The 20830-nt window shown below is 42.9% G+C and overlaps 1 protein-coding gene across 1 annotated transcript in view; it reads right to left on the bottom strand.

The window, feature by feature from the left end:
* Nucleotides 1–1245: 1245 nt before the first annotated feature.
* Nucleotides 1246–20830, bottom strand: part of LOC126543168 (uncharacterized) — a 47721-nt gene continuing 28136 nt past the window's right edge. Inside the window, exon 7 of the mRNA XM_055061325.2 lies at nt 1246–19421. Coding sequence (XP_054917300.2) covers nt 19288–19421 — 134 coding nt within the window. The 3' untranslated portion in view covers nt 1246–19287. The remainder of the gene's footprint in view (nt 19422–20830) is intronic.

The raw sequence follows: 20830 nt of genomic DNA, 5'->3' as shown, positions 1-20830 counted from the left end.
GGGGAGAGTTCAAGGCCCGTGTTTGAAATAAAGTTTTCCGTAGCCTCCAACGTGCTTTGTAACGAGGTTCGAGCATGGCTAGCGAGCCGCCCGGCACCTAGATCGTGATGTCGTCCGCATAAATGGCGTGACCCACGTTCGGGATTGCAGCGAGGCGAGTGGAGAGCTTGTGCATGGCTATATTGAATAAGAGTGGGGAAAGGACCCAGCCCTGCGGGATGCCGCAGGTGCCTAGCTCGTAGGGTCCTCCCGAGACCGTGCCTAGTCGGAGGTGTGCCTTGCGATCTGCGAGGAAATATTTGGTTTAGTCATGAAAACGCTGACCCAGGTAAAGAGAGGTAATCTCCGTCAGGATGTGTCTATGCGCGATCCTGTCGAAGGCCTTGGAGAGGTCCAGTGCGAGGATCCCTCTCACGTTGCGAGTAGTGTTATCAAAGATTGCTCTCTTAAGCAAAAGCATAGCGTCCTGTATGGACAAGCCTGTCTAAACCCGATTAGGTTGTGTCTAAAGAGCTCCTTCTTCTCAACATGTTCTATGATCCTGTTATGTATTGCGTGCTCCGCAACCTTGGCGATGCATGATATAAGGGAAATAGACCGCAGGTTGTTCATATGAGGGGTTTTCCTGGTTTGGGTATGAGTAACAAACACTTTTGCAGTATGACAGTCTACTGGGACCAATCCAGTTTTCCATACTTCATTGATTTCAGCCGCGACAATCTTGTTTGCCCTATCGTCTAGCTGCCAGAGGAGTTTGTTCATGACTCTGTGAGGTTACAGGGGCTGATCTGCCATTTAGATTGAAGAGAACATGTCTGATCTTTGACACGGTGAAGGGTTCGTCAAGATTAGATGCTGAGAGTCCGATGTAGCTTACAGCCCTGGGGTTTCTTGGAAGCCCCCCCCCCCAGCACAACACTTCTTCCATGTACTGATCAGGGGTGGTATTCTGTAAGCGTCCACTTAGTGGACATGTCCATTTCGTCTACAGCTGAAGTTCTGATTGGCTGGACGGTGGCATGTCTGAGAAGGAGACAGGTGCTCCCAGCCAATCAGCACTTCAACAGCAGACTAAATGGCCATGGCCACTAGGTGGACACTTACAGAATACCCCCCTGACATCTCAGTGGGCACCAGCCATTGGCTGGTAACCTGAAATTTTTCTTCTTGAGAGGGGGGGGGGGGGGGGGGGGGTCTAGCCAGTTTTTACAAATGGATGGTTCAAAGAGCACTCATACTACAATGTAAAATGTCTCATGTTTTATTTCAGCCTTTGTTTCTGAGCTGTAGCTCGAACAAATGCAGCAAGAACCATACTTCACAGGTCACAACTTGGTAACAGCTTAATTAATATAAAAACAAAAGTTCACTTTTAACACTGTGGAAAAGAATGGTCCACAACCCTGTGACTAAGTTGGGCACAAGCGATTAAGTGTAATAAAACAATTAAAATAATAAGGGGACAGAAAACACAACTTTAACACAGTTTTGTTGACGTTTCCAGAAAAATGAGGAAGAAAAAAATTATGCTTGAAATAATCATCAACAACAGATTTTTGGTACCAAAACAACTGACTTGACAAAATGAAATTCAGGTGCAAATAAATTTATACTTCGGCATGAAGAAGCTACCTATTTCGAAGAAACACCAGAACCATTATATGACAATAATCACAGACCTCAATGGTTGCGGTCACTTCTACAAAAGAAAGCTGTGAACAACCACTAAACCGACACATACAGAAGATGAAAGTATGCATCTGTACTGGACGGATGGTAGTTTTCACAGCACAAACACACATGGCCCTCAGTTTTGATGTTTTAGACCAAATCATGTTCCTTTGCTAAAAGTGGAAACAAGAATTCAGGTGTTGTTTGCATTTAAAGGTATTAAATAAGAAGGTATTTCATAGAAGCAACATTCTTCTCTGTGCATGTATTTCTGGCATAAGATTACTTACACTGTACTAACTTTTGCAGCCAATAACTACCCCCAAAATATAACAAAGTAAAAAGGAATAAGACTAGATCCATACATATGAACATGAATAAAAGAAGCAAATAAAACATGTTGGAAATTTCTGGAACTGTAAATAAAATGAAAAGGCTTCAGTGGTGCAACATGAATTACCACTAAATTAAAACTAGAAATGGAATTGGCAGCATTGGTAAGATCAGTTTTTTTTAAAACAAGCTAAAGCAGAGAAGACCATCTTTGCTTTAAAGATTTGTACTAGTTTGGCAAAACGAAAAATACCACTCGAGCAGGCTAAAAGCTATGAATGAGACCACTTTGGCCATGCTTAGAATGAAGCAAGTGCAACTAGTAAGATTGCAGACGTGCTTTGCATAGGCAAAACTTTGCAACAGGAAGTCTGAAAACCAAAAAGTTGCAATTCTACAAGAACTGACCTAGGACTGAGACTGCAGTCTCAACATCAAAGCACACATGACATACCCCTAGTAAAGGAAACCAGTACATCAGCCAAGTAAAGCATAAAATACAAAATGAATGTTCCCAAAGTGGTCAGTTTCTGCTATCCTTAAATAGTTACTGAGAAAACGGCTTCATGTGCCATGATTTGTCCTGACCAGATAGAATTCCAACATATTACGAACTTATACAACCAGCTTGTATTTTCTTACGTGATAGCATATTCAATATATTGAACTTGCTGCCTACAAACACATACTGCAAAAGAATGTTACAGACATTACTTTGTGCTTCAGAACAAACATACAAAAATCTATACCTGCAAACAACAGCAATTAACATAATGTGAGATGAGAAACAACATTAAATTATAATAGAAGAATGAAGCCCAAAAATGAACTTGACAAGTATGTTATGGCAGTAATCGCACTATTCCCCCCAAGAAAGTACACATGTACGTATTAGAAGCAGCAGTTGAAGCATGTTCTATTGGTTTCTACACATGTCATGCAACTGAAACATTTAAAGGCCCTTTAAATGTTGCAAGGCTTATTAAATGGCTGAATCAGGTAGTCTGTATTATTGTAACACATGGTATGAGTTATGCATTTTAAGCTTAGATTTACGAGGGAAATAACAGTTTTTGAGAAGAGGCAAAACACTCTTGAACACCGTCATTTTCATTACACAATGACATTTAGTCTGCGGGACATCCAGGAAATGTCAGCATAGATGCTCTAATACAAATTATTTGTGTCAAATTTGGAGACAAGATGGTCAAGTTATTATGATAAAAATTTCACTCATGTCCACTTTTACCTTTTTGCCTTCTTTTTAACAAGCAACAAAGACAGGAGGATACCAAGCACGTTTTCTGCATAGTCAAGGAAACCTTAAGGTTGTCAACAATGACTGCACTCGCATGCAAAAATCATAGTGGTGGATGCCACAGTTGGTGGGCACCATGGTCCACCACCCATGGGCCATGACATGTAGACTAATGTCCATAACAACAAAACAAGCTCTAATAAGTGCTGGTAGCAAATCAATGCAAAACATAATGCACAATCCCAGGTACAATGGCATCTATTTCTGTGGCACACAAGTTACAGTACCTCACTTGCATAAGTAACTGATGTGGCACCTGCCACGAGCATAAAACAAGTGCACCAACGTCTTAGTATGAAAGCCCTTTTGACCAAACCTTCAACTTTTGTTCACATGTAATGCGGATTGTGAATACATAGAAAACTAGGCACAAACATACCAAATGACCTTACTGGGTCACTTACACAACTCCACAAGTTGAATTATGTGTGTAGGTAAACCTTCAGAAAAGACAATTAGAAACAAAGCATTTGAGTGTGTTAAATGTTTCAAAGTCATAGCTGACTTAGAATAGTCAGTAAAGCAAAGTGGTAAAAATTGCCAGGTCTCTTAAATGAACCATATAATAATATGTGAAATGAGGTGACTGCAACAGTGGCATATAAACCATTCTCAAGACTATGGAATGCATTGCAAGTAACCATTTAAACAGTGAAGCCATGTGAAATTGCCGATGCTCAATGGCAGATTTCAGAGGTGAATCTGTCCATTAGCATAGCTTTTAGTATTGCCTATAGGAAATTCAGAATTTTCACTTCAATGAGCACAGGTTTTAGTACTCGTCCAGCTCTAGTGTTCCAACATTTGCAGACAATGAGCCCAAGTATACCAGCCAACCTCTCAATATGGTGAAAAAGGAAAGCTAATGTATTGAAACATGTAAATGCTAAATTGAAGCATATGGACAGGTCTCCTTGCCTACATGCTGCAATAACAAGTAATTATGAGGCCAGTATTATATGCAACAGAAGCCTAACTATTAAGTCCACTTTTCAATGTTGGAAATTTATCTGACTTATGGCACCAGCAATCATCATAAAAGAACTATGTGCCAAACAAGTCCAATAGCACTCGACAGCTCCAAGTGATGTCATATTTACATTTCTAATTTTTATTTTATTTATTCACAGCATACTGCAGACCCTAAATGGGTCCTGGCAGGAGGAGCAAAATAAAAAGACAACAATAACAACAACAAAAAGCACAGCAAATTACATTGCAGTAAACAAAATATGTAAAGAATGACACATAGTAGGAACAAGAAACAATAAGTCTACAACTGTCAATAAGCAATTTTGTCAAAGGCACCAATACTGGTTAGTAGATCAGTCAGGAATAAATTCCATTGAGTTATTATGTGCGGAAGGAAAGTGCATTGAAAAACATTGACTCTAGCGATGTACAGTGTTAGGGATTCCGTGTGATGATTTCTTGTTAGGCGTGTTGTGGTGGACTTAATAAATGAATCAGGTCTCATGGAGAGTTTAGTATTTTTGATTAAGAAAAGTAACTTCAATCTTTGAATTTTAATTCGTATTTCCAGTGTCTGTATGTTATGTTGCACCATGAGGACGGTGGGAGAGTCAGTAGAGCGGCATTTGTTAAAGATAAATCGAACAGATTTTCGCTGAATCATTTCCAACACCTCAATGTCATGTTTTGTGTAAGGGTCCCAGACAGTGTATGCGTATTCAAGTTTATGTCTGATGATAGAGGTGTAGGCTAAGAGCTCTGCGCTAGTAGGGGCAGCTTTTAATTTGTGCCTGAGGAGGCAAAGTTTCTTAAAAGCTGACGTGCATATGTTTGATATATCTTTATTCCAGCTAAGATTATTGGTTATAGTAGCACCTAAGTATGTGTATTCATTAACTTCCTCGAGCAGGTGAGATGGAAGGTTATATGGAAATGATAGGCTACTCTTTTTTTGGTAACATTCATGAAGACTGTTTTGTCATTGTTAAGCTTCATGTCCCATCGATTGCACCAGGAATTAATGTTCTGAAGGTTAGAATTAAGAATGACTTGATCTTCAGAAGACTTGATTTCATTAAACAATACACAATCATTGGCAAAAAGCCTAATCTGCCCTGGTTCACAATCATACCAACAATGTCATTTATGTATATCAAAAAGAGTAATGGTCCCAGCACACCTCCCTATGGTGTGCCAGAAGTGACTGGGAGGTAGCTGGACAATGAGAATCAACTGATGGACTGTGCACAGTTAGAAAGGTAAGCAGACACCCAGTTAATTATGAACACTCTTCATGCCTTGCAATAGGCATGCTATGCACATACACTAAAAACCTGGCTGTAGCATTCGGGAAAATCGAGGTGCCTTGCTGCGTCATTTCAAGCTTGCATGTGCTGACAGTCATTTGCCAAGCTGAAAGCTGTTGCTCCAGTGGCAGCAATGCTGGACACAACTAGTGCACCAGAGCTACTTTCCAGAGTTGCCACAGGCACAGAAAAAGATTGTAATAGATTTCAGCCGAGAAAATTGGCGAGAATCAGTAGATGCATCTACAAACTTAAATATTTATAATATATTATGTGCTTTATGTTGACAACTTTGCATTGAGGCTCTTTAAATTATAGCATTATTTTTAATCAGTTCAGTTCAATGTTTATTCCCAAACAAGATTGATAAAGTTTCAGAAAATGTTTGAACACCCTTAGCCAGAGGCTAGTTCTGGGCACAGTGTTACAAAACATTTTAAGCAATTATGGCCTTTGGAAAGATCAACAGCAAGTACATAGCACAGCAATTTGTATGCACTTCTGTAGCCTCACTTCTTTTACGTTAAAATAGCTAGCAGGTTCCCCAAAGCCAATCAGAGCCTATCTCAAAGGCCATGCTCTTGTTCTAATGCGGGCATTAGAAGTGACTGTCAAGGTCCAGGCTGGCAGTTTTTGGACGCAACTTATTTTTCAGTGTGCTGATGGGCATGGCATGTATTGCATTGAGAGGATCTCAGAGGACTAAGATTTATAAACAGGTACCTAATGTAACGCAAAAATTTTGCTGCTGCCAGTACTGCTGCTATGGTGTGTGTCACCTCCTAGCCCATGCATGCCTCTTATACCCCAGTCACACGGCCGTACCAAAGGCCCTTTATATTAAGGATTTCGGAGCTTTCAAAGGAACATTAGTTCAAGAAATATGTGTCAGTGCTACACGATCTCCAGATGGTCTCCGCTGAAGCTTGTAACAGAAACTGCAACACAGTCTAAAACGTGAAAGTGATGAGGAATTAAAAAGTCACAGGCCTGTGCGGGACACGCACCACAGTTGCAGCACAAGGTGGAGGAGCGGCTCCATAGGAGCTCCACTTTCAGCACCATGCACTACAAGGTCTTTGCGGTAAAGTCTCCTTGCATTGTTTTCACAAGAACGATCTGAGCTGTCCACCCATGTTGGCGGCGAGCTGCGGCTTGTCCTGCTAGGGTCCCTAGAAATACTTGCTAGTCTGCCGTTCGCGCGGAGCTCCCCACGGAACCGGTTGGCTGCGCCTTAGATGAATGCGCAGGGGGCGCTGCACACAATCGGAGTGTTGTGCCTAAAGGGACGGTCGTGCAGTGCCTGCCGTGGTTGCGGAAGTGTTGCGCGCTGCTTTTTGGTCGCAAGCCCAGCATACTGTTTGTTTTTTCCAAATACGTGAACGCTAACTTGCGTGTGTGTTGGTGTGCGTGCGCTCATAGATGTGCGATCGCGTCATGTCTAGGCAACGCGACAAATGCGACAGCACGTGTTTCGTGCCGGGATGCAAGAGCGGCTACCGTTCCTGCAAGGTGAAATGCTCTCTCTTCAGGACACCAAAGGACGCAGAAAAGAGGCGACAGTGGGAGCGCAACATCAAGCGCGGCGATAGAGTGCTCGACGAAGCTAGTGTCGTTTGCGAGCGACACTTCGAACCGTGTTTTATTGAGAGAAGTTTTAAGACTGTGATTCAGGGCAAGGAAGTGGAAATTCCCCGGAATGTGCCGCAACTCGCGAATGATGCTGTTCCTACACTGTTTCCTGACACCCCAAAGTATATCTCGAAACCTCTGCCCCAGAAGAGCAAGGATAGAAACTTGTGTGAGCAGAAGCAATCACCGGGAGTCAGAGCACCACCAGAGAAAAAAAAGCGCATTGATCCTGAAGCACCAGTGGAGGTGCTTGAAGAATCTTGCGGCAGTGGATCATGTGACGCGATTCTGCTCAGGGAACACAGAGAGCTGCAGCCACCACCACCTTGGACAAATGGCGACCTTTCGGATGCTCAGCAAGTAACATTCGCACAGTGCCACACAAGTGAGGACGGCTCTCAGGACGCCTTATACGTAAGTCGATGAGTTCTGCTCCGTCACAGTGATTCGGATGACGCTGCCATGAAGGCTACTGTGTATATTAGAGGAAAAAAAGTGAAGGAGTTAGACGTCAAATCCACAGAAGAGGCGATAAATCTTCTTCAGGACATTGCAAAACTCAGTTTGTGCCCTGGCTGCGGATTGAAGCCTATCAGCAAATCCTTTACGGCTTCAAATGGGCATTACATTGCTGTAAACTTTATAAGTTTGTAAGTCTGTAAGTTTGCCTAAAGCACGTGATTACAGGGCTCAGGTTCTCATCTTACATGTTTTAATTGTGCGTGCATCTAGAAGTTTCCAGTGCTCAGTCTGCCTTCTAACTTCATTTATAGTCCGTAGAAGTTGAGATCAGATCAATAGCATGAATGAAAACGGCGCTGTCAATAGCGCACTGTTGCGCACACACACGGTCGTGGGGTTTAGAATCCTGGGTAATGTTTTTGATGCAAGAAATTTTTATTTAAATTCCTCAGGAGGCGGTATTATAATACGTGGATGGGCAGCAGTATTCAGAAAGGAGAATATGATGTAAAAATAAGCGGGTTCGTTTCACCTTCGACTCTGGGGTACGCGCCCAAAATTTTTCGCAATAAAAAAATTGTTTGCGCCGCTACGCCAATAACTGAAGTGCACATTGAAAAACCACGACTAAGCTAAAATCAAAGAAAAAAACACTGCAATCACATGCGCAAGGCAAATCAACACGCGCAGTGAATTTGTTTCGCGAGGCGAGACGTGCGCGTCTAGAGCAGACGCCGCGGCTGGCATGGCACGCCGATTGCTCGCAGCGCCACCGCGGCGATCATTCAGCAGCAGCCCCCGCCGCAGCCAGCGGACGCCAGTCTAGCAAGTATTTCTAGGGACCCTAGTCCTGCTCTCTGCACAGCGGTCTGCTGAGCGCATTGTTGCCTGGTTGCAACCGTTTGCACAGCTCTACAATTCGCTTCTTCAGCAGCGGTTCATACCTTGCAAAGAGGTGCCATAACGTGTACAGGAGAGTGAACACAGATATCCAGACTATGTGATGCACATGTCACTTCCCTTGACCTGTGGCATGATATGTTGCTACTTATGATGATGATGATGGTTTATTGGCATCCCCTTCGAAACAAGGTGGTGACAAATAGTCACCTAGCCTGCTTGAGTTAACCAGGTCCAGCTACATACTGCATGCGACTGCTATATGCTGGATGGATGGATGGATGGATGTTATGAGCATCCGCTTTGGAACAGGGCAGTGGGTTGCGCCAGCCACCAAGCTCTTGCTATTATACTGCCTAATGTCCTACCTAGGTTAAAAAAAAAAAAAAAGAAGGTACGATGAATTCCCATAACCAAATTTTCTGACCCCCTATTGTGAACTTTGTTTTTGTACATCTACGTTTTTTGTCGTTTCCCTACTTTTCGTCCACCAATCTTCCAATCGCCTCTTATTAATCTCTATTGCGCACATGTTTACTTTCCCCTAGCTCTCGCTGAACCCAAGGGCTTCAAGGAGTCCAGTGGTGCCTAGATCGACTGCTGGGCAGATATCTTCACATTCTAATAAAGCATGCTCCATAATTTCCCTAGCTACTGCAACTGCTACATGTCAGGACGCCTGGTGGAATATAACAGAACTGCGATGCAAAGTTAATCTGTATCAACACTATGCGTCACGCATTCACATCACGAGTCAAATGGCACAATACGATGCTAATGATGATTATGATGATTTAATGGCATTCCCTTTGAAATGGGACGGTGACTAACAGTCGCATAGCCTGCTTGAGTTAATCAGGTATGCCATATATGTTTTTTATTACATAAATATTTATACATCTCCATAATCTTCTTTTTATTCCTCAAGACTTTTCTATCTACCTTGTATCGCTACCTACGCAACTGCTACATGGCATGCCACTCGGCATAATAATATGCAACTGCAATGCAAAGAGCACACGCATAGGTGCTATGCTGCACTCATCTCCCATCACAAGGCAAGTGGCAGGATACGATCCTAATGATGATGATGATTTATTGACATCCCCTTTGAAACGTGGCGGTGACATAGTCACCTAGCCAGCTTGATCTGACAAGTGGCATGATACGATGTTAATGATGGTGATGATTTATTGGCATCCTCGTCACCTAGCCAGCTTGATTTAATCAGGTACACAACAATATATATTTTTCTACCATTTCTGTTTACATCTCCTTAAACTTCTACTTCTTTTTCTTCCTCAAACCTTCAACTGCCTTACACCGCTACCTGTGCATGTGGTACATGGCATTCTACCTGGTGTAATAATACACAACTGCAATGCAAAATGTGCATGTATCAATGCTATGCAGCACGCATGTCACATTGCACGTCTCCTCGCAACCTAGGACGCATTTTTAAGACATTTTTCCGCTGCAGGCTAGCAAGTGCTGGTGTGGCTCACGTCATTCTGCTCCCGCAGAGGCAGCTTTTTATCCATTCAAACCAGTTGAATCATGACAGAAATAAAAGTACCCGATATTGGCGCACTGTTACGAAAGGCCTGCAGAGGTGCCGACCTGCAAGCCGTACCCGGCCAGCTGCAGCTGCTAAGGTGGCAAGCTTCGAAGACGCAACCGTCGAATCCTCCGAGCCCGCTGCAACAACTCGCTTCGTAAGGACTACAATGCACGAGCCAACAGCCCTTCAACGCCGGCAGGCCTGCGGCGACGACCTGCTTTGTGAAGACAATGCGCCACGTCAACATGGGGACGGCGGTGAGATGGCAAGCCGCAGTCAGCGGAGCAAGTATTGTTAGTGTATACGCCGTCACCGCCAAGGTCTGGTTGGAGCAGGAGAATTCCTGGAACGAGATGCTTTGCGGTGCCGTCTCACGCTGCTTAGAAGTCGTCAGTCAATGGGCAGACGCAGCGGCCACTGAATGCAGGGTCAACTCTGGGATAGAGAGGCACCCGCTCGGGTCTGGCACTGTGTCTGCGAGAACCCTCTGCCCTTGGTGTGGTCAGTGAAACCTGTGCGGAAGTGAGTGCGTAAACCCTCCCCCTCAAAGGCGAGTCGGCTGCAATGACTTTGGACGCTCCGTTTGGTTGAACGGCCGTTTCCCCTCACCTAGGGATCTAGGGAGGACAGTGTGTATTTAAGGAGCCGTTGGCGGCTCCTCAGTGTGCATTCCTCTTTGCATGTTAGACTGATGAATTGTAACATTCTCATGTAGCTATTGTAAATAAATCCCATATTCCTCGTTCTCGATGAGAACAAGTCTCTCCCTTCAACGCCCTCAGCGTGGATAAGTTGGACGACGGCATGGGCCAGCTACCATCTATTTCATGCCTAACCTCAAACATCACAGCACTCACTGCTGGTGTTGCCAAGCTTTCAATCAGAATAGTTATCGTTCTCCCTAAAATGTTATCGTTCCCCTAAAAGCACATCCGAAATGGAAACGTACCTCAACATGTGCAGCATACCCGAGATGTCAAGAAACCACAATACTGCTATCAGTGTCACAAAACATGAGAAGGAAATGGGAAGGAAATGGGAATATTAAAGGCCCTTAAGAGTTCCAATCTTTCCAAGTGGTTGGCTGACAACTATAAGCGTGGGCCACTCTTAAAGACAGCAAGGGAAATTATATCCCTGTCAACTCAAGCAAGTGCTTCTGACGTCGAAGTGAACTTGGCCATCGCAACTTGGCTTCTTAAGAACACCGTACTGGGAACTGATGAGTACAGACAGGCCACTAGTAATAATCTCATCGCTTCCATACCAGGCCTGAAAGTAGGAGGTGAACTAACAGTAACAAGTGCCTCAAAACACACTGAACTGCAATATGCCTCTCCAACGCAGGTGCAGAAAGAGAAACAAGTGACTCATGGACAATTGGAGAAAGCCTGCCGTCATGTCTTGAGCCTCAAAGAGACTTTCATTGCAGAATCCAAGAGTCTTTCGGAGGAGGAAATGGACCGTCTATTGGCAGCTCAAGCTCGATGCTCTCGTCTACAAGCAGCACACTACTTCATTGGCCAAGGCCACCCAGAAATTGGGACGTCGATGCTGCGAGGACTGCTATGCGACAAGGGTGTAGATATGACATCTGACAAGGGTCCTCACACCTGTTGAGAGAAATCCCAGTACACTCATGAGCTAGCCCCAGCAAGGAACCCTTCAAGTATCTTCTTATAATTGGTTATTTTCAGTGTGAAGCATATAGTTCTTAGAGAAAACAAAAAGCTGGCGTGGCTCAGTGGTAGAGTAGCTGACTCCCATACAGCGGGCCCAGGTTCGATCCTGGCAAGAATTTAGTTTTTTTTCCTTCCGATTCCTGGCAATAGCTGCTATGGACAACGGACACCGGCGGTGGTGGACACCATTGCCAACTGAAGTGGCTATTGGAATGCGCCCAGAACAGCTTATGCTGCAAAACGGTAATGACGCATAGCATAGCAGCCGACAACCAAACCGCACATGGCCCCGATGTTGTGTCGCTGTTGCTGATGGCAACAGGCCGTGCCGGCACTGCTGTACTAGTGCATTTATGATTGCGATTGCACATGCCAAGAAAGTGTTTAGTGCTTTGAAACTTCTATAGTACAGTGAAACTTGTTTTTAACAGATAAAAGTTGAACTTCTGTATTTATACAAAATATATTTTTTTTCTGTCAGATGCCCTTTGGGCTCAAGAGTAGCCCCTTCAGATTTCAAAGGACAAATGCAAACTCCTTTGACTCAAAGCTCCCACTGACTAGACCTCCTTTTATGTTCCCATGTGACAGCACACATCTTTCCTTGAAGTAAAGGACCTCTGGTTCAAAAGACTTTGAAAGCGCCTGTGTGACTGGGGTATTACATCTCAAACATTTAAAGCGCCATTTACCACTGTCACTACTGTTTCATGAAAAGCAAATTTGATAATAACCTGGAGCATAGTCAAGTTAAAGGAGGGAACTGTTACTCAGGTGTTACTGTCTCACAAAATGTGTGGGCATGGATAAAGATGCGGAGAGAGGAGAGTGCATCTAGCAGCTTGAACACTAAAGAAATTTGTCACAATGACATCCATGGTGTTGGTGTCCTTGTGGATCATTTTTCATGGAAGGCATCATTCAGCAAGGGCTACGTTATCTGGATGCAGAGATGCATCCTCAATTGATAAAAAAAAAAAATATAAAAGCAATATGCCCACGGTTCCCATGATCCTTCTAACTCACTGTGTAGTAGAGTCTCAACTCTGGCAACCTTGATGCCTTGAGGCACATATGAATATGAACAAGGGTTTATTGGCTAGGAGCGGTATTCTCAGTTGATACGTTCAGGGCTATAACTTTCCATGGATGCTAACCGGCTAAGCCAGCCAAAAGAATGGCCATCACTCCAGTGAAGCATCGTGCCTGACACCGCATCACAAAAAAGTGAAAATATCTGCGAACGTTATAGATCAAGAAAGTTGCCTCAGCTGCCTGATCCTCAGATTCGGTACTGTATGATGCCTGTGGTTGTAAAAAATGTTCCACATCTTCTGTCACAGTCGTGAATGACGCTGACAAACACTCCCAGCACTAGGTTACACATATGAATAACCAAGAAATTCTATGGCAGATTAGTCACCGCTGATGCTCAATTGGTAGAGCATCGCACGCATCATGCGGAGGCTGTGGGTTTGGCTCCCATTGGTGGCTTATTGTTTTTTCTGACACTTCCATTTCCCTTGTCTTTAATAATTCTATATTTCAACTAAAACAAAGTCAAGTTCCCCTATGCTTTGCCTTGCTTCAATATTGTTTTTATATGGTTGTTACCAGAAAAAAAATCAAGTACCTTGGCTGCTCCTGATTCTTATCGACCTGTGGGTTAGTATGTTCCCTGAATAAAACTAATAGACAGGCTTATATGCAAGTACACAACACGCAGAATATGGTGTATGTATAAAGTTTGTATTGTGACATATGGTATCTGAAAACAGTGTTACAGCTGAATTCTGGACACATCAGCTACATGGACGTGTGCTAATACTGTTACTTTCACTTGGCCAGCTGTATGTTAGTATGACAAAAGTCAATAAAAACAAAGCCATTTATAAATAATAAAAATAAAAATGATAAGCTATAACTGGTTTTAACACAAATTATTGGAAGGTGTAATCAAGTTCATTTCAGAAATGATCTTCTTAGGCTATTGAGCTTGTGACATGATGCCTCTTTTTAATTGTGGCTGAATTTCCTTATGTATAAACATTTTATCTACAGCTGAAAAATTTTCAGTGGTGACAGGTACTCTCTGTTGAAAACATTCATGCAGCTAGAACAGTGACATAGGATGCTTTCTTAATTACGGCTGCTTGAAGGCTCCCACCAGCTTAAGCACAGCAGAGACTGTATACGTGTTTGATAATGATTAATGTAATTCTCCATTCTTACTTTCTTATCACTGTTGTGCCATACGGTCAAACCTGATGATAACAGTAGCACACAAGTGTCCAAGCCAGTGATGAGATGAAACGAATGCAAAATAAAAACAGACTGTTACAAAATACAGCCCCTGGCAAATATTACTTTTACTAGGTCATTCTGCAATAATGACCACATCATGGTAGTCAAACATGCGTGGCTTCCACCATCAACACTGAGCACCATGTTTCTCCATTCTCACAATAAACTCACAACTCTCACAATAAAAGCACAATGTGGCTTCAGCATGTAGCAGTCTTCAAAGTGAGGACACATAGTGCCCCAAGAATCACAGAGTACAAGCCCATTAGCACAAAAGCTAGTTCACAAAGTGACAGCACTCACTCCCATTCACAAAGAATGTTAAATGAGACTAAACAATGAAAAACAAATATCAATAACGCTGGTCCTATTGCACGTAACTCACTACAAACAGATTTCACTACACAGCAAGCAATGAATAAAAAGAACTGGGGGTGTGCAAATATTAGAAGGTTTCAAGCACAAATCAAACACTTAACTCTATTCAATTCATATTATTAGAGAATTTGGTGGTTGATAATTTCAAAAATTCTATTTTGTGATAAATCTGGCACAGTACATTTACTAAACCTTGCATGAGGCTTTACATATTCGACAGTTTCAAGTGCCTTCTTGTTCTTGTTAAACCACCTCTGCCAGAAATGCCTAGCTATTCCTGAAACCATCGGTCCAAGTGAAGGCTTATTTTCTTCTACGGAGACACTGGTTGCATGACATCTGATGGTACTACCTTCTGGAAGTGCTGTATATCATCATAAGCTAGGATATTTCAGAATACTGCAGTGAGGAAGAGTGTTTGTGCTGAAGACACTAGATTTCAGGACATGCAAACATAAGTTTTATAAAATTTTATGTTTGTGCACAATTGCTTGGCTTGCTCATTCCCTATATAGCCATCATTAGCATAAAAAGTTTTGAGTGCATTATAAAGGCTGTATCATTCACAACCATTGCTGTATCAGGTATGCTATGCTTACTGACAAATATACTGCTTTTCTGAAAGTCAAACGATTCCTATTGCCAATTAAGCTGCCTATGCAAAAAAGTTACGAGGTCATTTCATTGAATGGGTAATGGAGTGTTACAGCAAGTTTCTGCCCATGATATGCAGTTTGCAAGTGAGCAAAATTTCATTGCTGTGAGGATAGCTCAGCTTGTAGCAGCACCAGTGACTTCAAACATTAGTGAATGTGCAATACATATTAATATTGTTAAGAAGCACAGCCAGAGACGAGGCTGAGGACAGTACAGAAGACGACGATGCTCGCTGATGTCGCACGGACTGTCTTCCATCTTGTACACGAGTGAATGCGTTGTCAATACCCTGTAAATATATTTAAACCTCTCTTCTCCCCAAAACATTTTGGTGGATGTTGCGGGCTTTCCAAGACACACGACGGATTTGCGCAGTGGGCACTCCTTGGCTGCATTGGCAATGCCAGCACAAGGCGAGAATGCTTCAGGCATGTCACCTCCCGCGCACAATTGTCATCGTGGTACAACAGCGCGACCCAGGAACCTTTCCTGGCACACATATTACCTACGTTGAAGATTAGCTTTAACTATATGAATGGGTGAGCACGAGCAACTACTGGGACCAGACCATCATGCTCACTAACCTGAGCTTTTACTTTGTGGGAATGACGCGCATCTGGTTTGAGAGCCATGAAGAGGGACTCACTAGCTGGGACTTGTGTAAACAAAAGCTCACTGATTTCTTTGGCAAGACTGTTGGCTGCCGGCGTCCCACGCAGAAAGACCTTGCGTGCCGAGTTCAGACTTGCACTGAGTCCTATGTGACATATATTCAGGACTTGCTTGCACTCTGTCGCGAGGTTGACAAGAAGATGGCGGAAGAGGAAAAGGTAACGCATATCCTCAAAGGAACTGCAGACACGTTTACTCCCCTTGCCTTCAAGAACTCTTTGAAAGTGCTGGACATCATTGCTCAATGTTGCCACTTCGAAGAAGCCAAAAGCCGTCGCATTGCCTACCACTTTTCTCGCCTTCCTAACATGGCTGCCAACATCTACCTGCAAGGACCTGCATCTCCCACCCATGCCTGCTGCATCCGACAGTATAGTGCACATCGCCTCACAGGAGATTGAAGCTGCCTCCCCAGTTCCTCCCCAGGTTCACGCCCCAGACGATTCCCACACAACATTATCCCTCATCCAGACCGTTCAACAACAATTGGCCAACATTGCACTCCCGTAACATTGCCAAGTCCACAGACCCGAGTATCACTCACCCGGCAGACCCGATCTACCATGAAGTTCGTGCACTCGTCCTCGTTATCGAAACCTCGAAGAATGGTGCACTTCTGATGACAGGCCTATCTACTTCTGTTGTGAACACGTTGGACATATTTCCTACCATTGTCGCAGCTCATGGAACTCACAGCCTTGGCCGAGCTTTTGAAATACCCGGTGCCAGCCTACCCGCCGACACACATCGAAGAAGGCACCGCTCCAACGTCCCTGCCCGTATGACCAAACAGTTCCCCTTTGCCACGCCCACATCTTTCCCGCGCGCCTCTGCCTCGTCGCTCTCCATCTCCTCCTTCCTCCCGCCACTCCTTGGAAAACTAACAGCCGCAGCTTTGAGAGGTGAACCTGCCATGACGACCTCCGAAATTCCTCTGCTTACACTTAGTGGCCACCACAACCTCATCGACGTGGAAGTGGACGGTATACCTGTAATAGCGCTGATTGACACAGGAGCACACATATTGATTATGAACTCGAACTTCCATACGCACCTAACGAAAGTCCTAACTCTTACCCCGCGCACTGTGGTCCACGTAGCCGATGGTGGACAAGACATGGTAGAGCGCTGTTGTCTATTTGGTTGTCCAATTTTTGTGCTGGAAAATACCACTATGACAAAACAACAAGCCTAACAGCACATCCTTGCAAGTTATTCACTGTTTCGAGTAACCTAACTTGTCAGGGTTTCTGAACATAACTGGAATCATGCTGGGCTGGCTCACATGCATCCAAAATTGCAGCAACGAACAGTAAACTATTGTGTTGGACACATAGCAGCAGTGTAGTTTTACTTTCGTGAATTTCCTTAGACCTTGCTCCTTCTGTAGTGGACACAGAAAAATGTTATCACATGATCCCAGACAGCATCTCACCTCGACGGCAGTCCCCACCTCTCCAATGGTGCAACCAGAGGCCAATTATTGCAGCACGTGCTGAGCAAGCATGTCGAAAATTCAATTGCTTCCATGATGACTCACTAATCTAGTAATATATGCCTTGAATTTAGACTGCTTACAGATGTCTGGCCTAAAAAAATCAATGTTAAATTTGATTACTCTCATGGAACCCACCATGTTTGCATCACTAGCATGATCTGTGGTACTTTTGAGTTAGGTTTACTTCCTTTCTGTAGTTAACATCATTTTTATCTGCATGTTACAACTAACCAAACTTCACAGGTGTGTCTGATACTGGTTGCATTCTTAATTGATAACATTTAAACCTGCTTGCATTTTTATGAGACATCCTGTCTAGCATGATGCATTATTTCAGTGCACACCATAAACTGCAGAACTTGAAAATAACACAGATTTGAGGCACACCTAAACAATAGTGGTTATTGTCACAAGTGATTGACTGGCTTTAGCCAATTAATGTAGATAGGAAGCGGTGTCCTGAAAAGAAATATGGCTCTAGGTTGAATGCATTTCCTGCATTACATAATTTTGTTTTCAAAGTCAAGCATATTGTGCTAACCTTTTACCTGCCACTCATCCCTGCGCTGATGCAACTGAGTATACATTTATTCACCTCTGCTTGCAAGCTGTAATGCATCAAAGGGATACTAATTAGCATTTCCTCCTGCCTTTAAAATGTTCCTTCTGTCCTTACTTCTCTTGTATGAGTCAATTGATGGTACTTGATTCAAGTTGAAAACATTTAATATTTGAACACGCAATAGAAAGATAGAATAAAAACACAACAACTTTTACTATATTTGGTTGATACTACCTTCCACATGTGGAAAAATATGATGCACTAGTATGCTCATTGCCTTAAAAGCTTTATTGAAGAGCTCTCCAAGGCTTACTAACTCTGAACTATACTATGAACGTACAGCTCAAAATTATGATGACTGATGAGATGAGATGAGCTAAATCAAGAAGACAATTTCCTAAACATTTCCATTTTTGTGATGTAGCCATAGAAAGCCACAAAGTAAGTCACGCGAACTTTAGGCAACTTAAGACATCTTGTGAGCCAACTAACAATTAAAAGTAGTCCTTAAAAAGTCAGACAATCTATTGCAAGACATTCTTAAGATTCAACACTGAGGTTACTGATAAGCTTTGCCGAGCACTTTCATTCCTTGTATTGTTGCATGCGTTTGCACTAATTAGAAAACCTAGCTAACAATAACCATGAAGATCACTAACATTATGGGGATGCAGATGTATATTACTCCCTCCTAAATGAATTCAAAGCTCTAATATTAGATAATATTGCCATATTTTGTGCATATGTGACATAGGTGCTATTATAGATGTTTTTCACAAGTGAACATACAGAATTTCCTAGCAAGTTATACTCAATGCAAAGAACAATGGAAGCACTATTATTCTCACAAAATCATTTTCACATGGAAACGTTGACACCTGTACCTATGGAAATGCATTATTTGCAGGCCATTCTATACTGCTTGTTATGAACAGGATGTACACAACTGCAGATTTGGTAACACTTCACCTGCATGCACTCCATATCTTGGGAAAAGGTGATAAATACAGCTGAGCGATTAGACATACTCCAGAACAATAAAGCCCAGCATAAATTCACAACTGCAGTTGCCCCCTTATCTTACCAGAAGCCAGGGTCATGGCAGTTCAGGAAGAAAGGTAGCAAAATATCAGAAGAATGGGCCCTACATACAACATAGATCCTCAGCACTGTTACTGGATGATGATAAAATGCCACTTATTCATTCATATCTAACTTTTCTTTTCATGAGTGGCTCGCATTTTGCAAAACTTCCATCAATTCAAAGCCATGAATCTGGTCTTTGGTACAGAAAGCAAGCAGAGGCATACTTTGAAACAGGTGTTAGGTCAACATAGGTGAGGAGATACTTTGCATGAACTTTCAGTGTCATCCATGACTAGAGTCCAGTGTAGACAGGGTCTCTACGACTTTCTGCAACCAGGGAGCTGATTTCTGTTGGATTCTTAGACTGATCCTTCCATCTGGTGTAGTAGTATCGGGCTGATAAAAATCCCAACATTATGACAGCAGCTGCAAAGACAAACAGGAATAGCTTCACCATAAGAAAAACCTACAGCTCATCCATATCAGAACCAACACACATGTGACAGATTTCAGTGGCAGCACTGTGCTTGTACACATGTGCATGCTGCCTATTCTCAACTGGCAACACATCACGTCTTTGAATAATCCTGTTTCGCTTAATGCCTTTTTGTTCTTGTTTTTCACAAGCAAACAGGTCAATATCATAATAAGACTCTCACTCTCCCTTCCCAAATTTTTTTTTTTTATTGCCACATTGAATAACATAAAGGGGCCAAACATGCAGATTTATTGCAGGAATTGCTATATATAATCACCACTGAAAGAATCAACCAAACAAAACAAATGATAGGAGGCACTTACACCATGGAAGCACGAAAGGGGTTACAAAAAAGGGGAAAAATGTGGCATCAATGCATGCGTCAATCTGCCAGATAGGCGAGCTTGCTACTGTGCAGTGCTAGAGACAGCATGTCTGCACAGCACAAAAGACGAGGACAGAAGAAAGGACACAACACAAGCGCTGTGTTGTGTCCTCTTTTCTGTCCTCGTCTTTTGCGCTGTGCAAACATGTAAATATTTAATCACCAACTCACCCAAGCTTCCACTTTATCAAGCTAAAGATGGACAGCTAACACAGGTACAGTATCTCTTGCCTTGTGGACCATGAATACTTCCCTAATCTCTCATGCTTATTACTGACTGCACTTGGCCTCAATTATGCAGTTCAGGAAGGCCAGACTGCACGAGCGCCTAGAACAGTCAATAGCCAAATGACTACAATGTTACCCATGAAGTGAGTTCATGTGCTTGTGCAGGCGGTAGTTAACACACTGGCCTATTTAACTGATGTAGCAACGACCACATGATAAGGGAATTTCATACACCCCAGTGGCAATTCATATACTTTTTTTGCTCGTTTCTTTTCACAAGCCGGGGTACACAAGTGCTCTGATTAGTTACTTGTCCATGCAGATAATTTTTTCCTTGCAGTGAACAGCAACTTCAAGCGTATTTTGCTAACAATCCATTTTAGGCAATGGGATACACTGTGTACATATGGTATGGCAGCGGTGCTATTCGGATGGCAGTTGATTTTCCCTCACTGTTGACATCTTTCTTTTCTTGAATTTGACGATAAGCAATTCCATTATGCTAGAAAGCAATGCTGCTGGGAAACCAGCTGCCTTGAGACAAAGCACCTGATTAGCTAAGCTATTTTCAATATGTGGTGGCAAGATTTTGAAAAGGACGATTTCATGTAAGATTTTGTGATTTCACACCCAACTAGCTTGAAATGCACTGAGCTGAAGGGAAGAAAGCTTTTTGGTGACCGGGGATACTACCAGCATATGTGCTTATTTGAGAAAACTATTTCGAATTCTCGAAACATTACT

This window comes from Dermacentor andersoni, chromosome 1, assembly GCF_023375885.2.
Source record: "Dermacentor andersoni chromosome 1, qqDerAnde1_hic_scaffold, whole genome shotgun sequence".
Classification (NCBI taxonomy): domain Eukaryota; kingdom Metazoa; phylum Arthropoda; class Arachnida; order Ixodida; family Ixodidae; genus Dermacentor; species Dermacentor andersoni.
Note: the sequence above shows the minus strand (reverse complement) of the source record. Positions and strands in the feature narration are given on the sequence as shown.